At 37.6% G+C, this 6000-nt stretch overlaps 1 protein-coding gene across 1 annotated transcript in view; it reads left to right on the forward strand.

The window, feature by feature from the left end:
* The window catches only part of LOC129274993 (vasoactive intestinal polypeptide receptor 1-like), a 42550-nt gene extending 38245 nt beyond the window's left edge, over positions 1 to 4305 (forward strand). Inside the window, exons 9-10 of the mRNA XM_054911753.2 lie at positions 1180 to 1318; positions 2829 to 4305. Of these exons, the coding sequence (XP_054767728.1) occupies positions 1180 to 1318; positions 2829 to 3473 (784 nt within the window). The 3' untranslated portion in view covers positions 3474 to 4305. The remainder of the gene's footprint in view (positions 1 to 1179; positions 1319 to 2828) is intronic.
* The last annotated feature ends 1695 nt before the right edge of the window (positions 4306 to 6000 follow it).

A 6000-nucleotide genomic window follows, 5' to 3' on the forward strand; every position in this document is an offset into this window, starting at 1 on the left:
GGGGGGGCTGTCATTATTTTGTGAACGAGTAGTTTTGTTATTATGGGGACCCCCCCTTTTATTTTATTTTTTGGGGGGTTACCCCAAAATTCCGAACAATATCAAAAACATCTCTGGTTCCCCCCTCACATGTGATGAAATTCTGTATCTACCTACTGGCTTAAGTCATAATTGAATTACCTCCTACGTCGTCATTTTAATAGGGATGAATATCATTGTCAGTGTGATTGTGTGGCCTGTTGCATAAAAAACACTAAATTTTTTTTCATTTTGCCGGAGTTTTTCAATGTGTTAAGTGTCAATGGCTGGTCCGACCACTGTTTCTTTCAGCATTACCTGAAAAAAAATGTGATATTTCAGAATGAAGAAAAATACAGTCATGGTGAGGTCTGAATAAAAAATTGAAGTCAAGCTTTGGTGTAGTACACTGCATGGTTATTATCTTCATGATATATAGGCATACTGAAGATGGAAATGCTTGAAGAATAGTTAGGAAATGCAAAATACGTTAACGTATTCTAATATTGATCAATGAATATGCATGCTCATAATAATTATCAATATTGTTAAGTCAAAATACTCATTTTGAATATCTACACTATACCTAGGGACAACATTAATTCTTTGCACATCATTACAGACATATTTTTTTCCGGGAGTTGATTTTCTTTTTCATTCGGGCTGTACGGTGTTGTGCGTCGTGAAATAGTCTTTACTACTCTTGTCTTTCAATCTGAGTGACGTGCGTTCGAATCCCAACCATGATGTGTTATTCTTGAGCAAGAAATTTGCACACATTGTGCTACACTCAACCCAGACGAGGTGAATGGGTACCCATCAGGATTAATTCCTTGAATGCACTGAGCGCTGGAAGGCAGCTCGAGCTTAAGCCGGGATATTAATAATAACATAATGATAATAATAATGCGCCTTAGAACAGATTATTTCTACATAGATGATGATAATGCATAGTATTATTACGGTAAAAACTCGTTTTATGTTGTTCAACGTCCGTGCACAGATCAACAATATTTTGTTTTACCGTCAAATTATCTTTTCATGTTTTCATTCATTCAAGGCTGTATTTTTACATATTTCTCTCTATATAATAATGCATCCATTTTTATCGATTTCCCATTTTCGACGTAATTGATTATTTTTTTCTTTCTCGCTTATCAGTAAACTAGCCAAATCAACGCTGATTTTGATTCCTCTATTTGGAGTGTACTACATCATCACAGTCGGTATGCACGCATCCAACGATACAACAATGGTCTACATCAGAATGTACTTTGAACTCATCCTTTCACCATTTCAGGTAGGACTCCCCTAAATCTTCTTTTCATATCAATTTCTGTGCTGAGTTTTGGGTTCTTATTTAATATACCGCTATCTATTGTTTTAAAAAAAGTTTACGCAACGCAACGCAGAACGGATTGAAGCACATAGAAAATGTATTGTCAAATGCCCTTCATGACAACGAGCAAACAAGAAGTCTTGGTCAATAATCGGTGAATCAAAAGAGCAAACGACATAATTGCAATTCTTTGTCAGCTCCGAAATTGAGTACAATACTGCTGTTCCGGTTCACCAATTTTCGACAAAGACCTTCCACTCCACTTGACGTTTGCAGGATAGAAAAGTAGAAAATGACAATAGAGTTAGTGGTATGACATAATGCAGATGCTTTCAAACATGACGGTCCTGCAGCGTCTCATCATTTGGAAGAAAAAAAGAGAAATAATAAGAAGACGGAAAAGGACAAGAAAAAGAAAATTTCATACGGAATTTATACTTTTTATTTACATCTAATCAAATTTCCAAAAGCTCCTCTTTATTTGGTCGTTTTGATTGGCAAACGTTGATGGTTGTGTGCCTATTAATTCAATCGCTACAAGGAAATGACCTGCAGATTTGCTATTTTATGGTGAACAAACTCCCTCGCCGTCCCATTTTGGAATACTTACCAAGCCGTCCGAATTTCCAATCGGTAACTAGATCAATTCGTCACGGGCCAGCGAGGGTGTTCCAAACTGGGTGGTGCCGGAAGGTCGACCCGCTCAATTTGTCCGTTTAATCGAATCTCTTGGAGGGTAATTGTTTTAATGAGTTTCAATGAATTGACGTTGGAACGTTTGGAGGGGGTTGAATACAAATGAATGGGATGAAATGACCAGAAAAAAAGAAAACTCCTTGATACACAATGCTTAAAATGGTTTCAGGAAAAAATTGAGGTCACTGGAGATAGGTGAAAGGATTCAATGCCCATCTTCCTAGTCGGTTTTTATTTGCCTATTGTTCCAATGAGCGTGAACCTTGAAATATCAGGATATAATTAAAAAGATAACATAAAATTGGGGAAAAATCAACATGCAACTTATCCCACAATTTTCTTTCATTTTCTTCTATTTCATTATTTAGCTTTAATAGTCCGTATTCTAAAATCGGGTTTAATTTCAGCTGTAGTCTGAAGTTGTGGCTTTGCTATGGATAGCAAATAATCTTGTGAAATCAAATAGTATCAAACGATACATGCAGGTTCAATTTATCTGCTCATTTGATATTCAAATAATGAATTACTCTGTTGATAGTATGGTTTTGTTCATCATTAAGGCATGATGAAAAACCACAGTATACCCTTTTTAACATTTAGGTTTCCCATAATTTTCACTCAGAGTTAGACCATGGCTTATTAAAAAGTTAAACCGGATTTCAGAATTCCGTCAAACTTCTTGCGGTATCATTAGGAATAAAACGATAAAAAGTATTCTGTTTGCATGGTTTGAGCAAACGCTTGGTTGATTTTTTTTTACAATCTTTACTTGCAGGGTTTTCTCCTAGCGATCCTTTACTGTTTCATGAATGGAGAAGTGAAAAATGAGATAAAGCGAAAATGGCGGCTGCACTTGTTGAACAGAACTCTGAGCACCCATAGAACATTACGCAGCTGTCAGTCACGGTCGTCGTGCTCGACACCGCCCAGGAAAGATTCGATGAAGAACCATTCCGTCTTCGAAACCAGCATCGGGCGCTCGACGTTCGGCGAACGATTCATCGCGTTGAAAAAACAATTCTCGCGGGGCGATTCGTCAAACGGTCACGTGGGCAACGGTTCCCTTGGCAACAGTATCGTGATACCGGATCCATCCGAACCGAGGCCAAACCCGGACGGTGCTGCGGACCGGAGTAACCTTTACGACCACCATCCACCTGACTTCGATGAACACGAGAACGACGTCGAAGTGAATGAGAAAACCAAGATTGACATCAAAATCGAGGAAGCTTCGGATGACACACCGAACAGTGACCACGACGAGAGGGTCGATATGGAGAATGAAACGGAAGAAAAAAGTGATGTTTTTGAGGACGACGAGGAGGAGTGTGATATGACTTGTTCCGATGGACATACTAAACATGGCGTCAGTGATGGTGAATCAAGACAAACATTCAGTAACATTGAAACTGAAGTATGAAATCAATGCCTGGAATCACCTTTGTACAAATATGATTGAACTTTCGTCATCGTTTCTCGTGATAACAAAAAAGATCTTTCATTACATTTTTCAAAATATTGATACAGTTAAACGTACTTGTTTTGTAGTCAACGCTTTTACATATTTATTTTTCTTAACTGTTCATAATCAAGCGTTGTTTATTGTTTTCAGGATTCGAACAAAATCTCTATTTTCACGACCAAACAGTGGCTAGAACAAAGTGATAGTAGAACAACTTGGTTCAACCATTTGGTTAGACGATCACTCTGTGGAAAAGGAGCTCGAGGTCACTGTGGCCTGAAAATAGTTAAGACGCCCTCTGTGGACTTAACTCCATGCTCGTCACACTAACTGGGCGTTGTGGCGTGCGCCTGTAATCCAAGCTGTGGGGAAGTTACAAATTGATGCAGAGGTTCGAGCCCTGGTCACGTCTTTCGGATGGTGACGTTAAAGGTCGGTCCCAGACGTAAGTAATCATATCTGATTGATGCACGTCTGACAAAACTCAAATACACACACACACACTGCATTGCCAGTGCAGTGAACCTTATATTCAAGTAGGCCTATAGAGTCGGGGTCGCGAAACCGGGGAGGGAGGGGAGGGGTGGCTGAAGAGGCTTAAGCCCCTCCCTACTTTTTTAGTTAACGTTTACAAAAGCATCAAATTACCATGTTACTGTGATTTCTGTATGATCAACTCCGCCCCTTTCGTCCCAGCCACCCTCATATTCATGGGCCCGTATCAGAAAGGGTTCCGTTTGAACGCGAGTCAAACTATCGAGTGCAAATTCCAATGGGCACGGTTGATTCGCTGAAAAGTTGCGAATGATTTTTAGAGTTGCGTTTGATTTCAAATCTTTTTCAAACTACCATATTGCCATGACCCCCCTTTCTGGCTCACCCCCGCCACTATAAGAAACGTTCCACGGCTCCTGCGAGAGCCTCTTTTGTAGCCTCCATTATTATCAAGTATATTATACGTGTCAACGTTTTAATGGAAATGTACACCATCAAAGTGTCTTGAGTTTTTTAATGTTGAGCGCAAAAACATTTAGAAAATATAAGATTTTTTTTAAATGGTAATGAGAGTGTTCATGTCCAGGGGCAGCGCCAAAATGGAAAGGGGCGACCGCCTTCTTGCATTTTTTTCCAAGGTGTAGTTGGGGAGACAGGAATGAGGGAAATGTGGTGGGGGGGGGGGGTCTTTTACTACAATATAATGAACAGTGTGTCCCGAATGAATGGAAGATTACTCTATTAAGAATATAGTGGTTGTAGGCACAAAGATGTGGACAACTAATGATTTTTTTTCATGTAGACTTCTCGAAATATAAAAAAAAAAACATGGAAAAGAGCTACCAATGACAGGAGTGCTAAATATAAGTACCTGGACAAATTCCTTATTTTTACTTTTGTTAGAATTATCGAACAAAATTATAATGACTCTCAAGGCATAAATAAAAAGTAATGAATAACAATAAAAAAAAATACTGTGAAAGTCTCGAACTGTTGTATAATTCTTTTTTTTTAATTCGCTAGGGAAATTCAGACGAGCCATGTTCATGCACTGGTGACTATGACAAAAAAAACACGCATAGAGGCTGATGGATTTAATATAAATTTTGAAATGCTTGTATATAGAAACTGAGTGCCAGTATTTGCCGCAGGTGTCATTGCATTTACGCGTTCACGTGTGCTCGTTGGTATAATGTGATTGTCTAACTTCTTTTGATATTGCATTGTTTTATTTATTTTTCAGGAATTTGAAAAATCGGGTATTATAATAATTTTATTGAGAATTTTAAGCCGTTTCAGAAAAAGCTTGGACATATATATCACATATAAAGATTGCATAGTTCTATATATCTTGATTACTTTCATTTGATTGACTCGAGTGCATATTTTTTTCTGAATTAATTCGTACGTCTATAAAAGATATAATGTCGCAAGAAAATTAATTGCGGTTCCTGAAAATGAAGAAGTACATTTGGGAAGTGCCGATTACGACATAGTTTAATCTCTGATCTAACCCTCAATTATTGTTTATTATTTTGATAAGCCCATTTATGTAACATGCCTGGTATACATTATATGTAATAATGGTTTTATTCCAGATTCGATAAGCATGGAAACAATAAAGCCTGACTAAAGATAAAGATGCGATAGACACCATTTCCAATATGCTCAGGATACATTATTGTATTATAGATTTGTTGATAAAATTTACAAAAATAAGACTTTTCAAACTGCAACGTTCTCATGAATGTCTCAAAATATCATCACATATTATGGAAACATGTGAAAATCGTTACATTACATTATAAATTTCTCGAATGTTGCCAAGTAATACATTTTCTAAAGTATCTATAAGCATTCTAATAAGATTGCTGCTTTACAATGTTCATTTTTGTGCAAAGTGGCAGTGCAATTCTACTAAAAGTGTATTGATGTGGTCAGGTGGTTAGGGCTAATTATCTTACCAAATAAGTCGATGGTATATCGACCG

Source organism: Lytechinus pictus, chromosome 13 (genome assembly GCF_037042905.1).
Source record: "Lytechinus pictus isolate F3 Inbred chromosome 13, Lp3.0, whole genome shotgun sequence".
NCBI classification, from domain to species: Eukaryota; Metazoa; Echinodermata; class Echinoidea; order Temnopleuroida; family Toxopneustidae; genus Lytechinus; species Lytechinus pictus.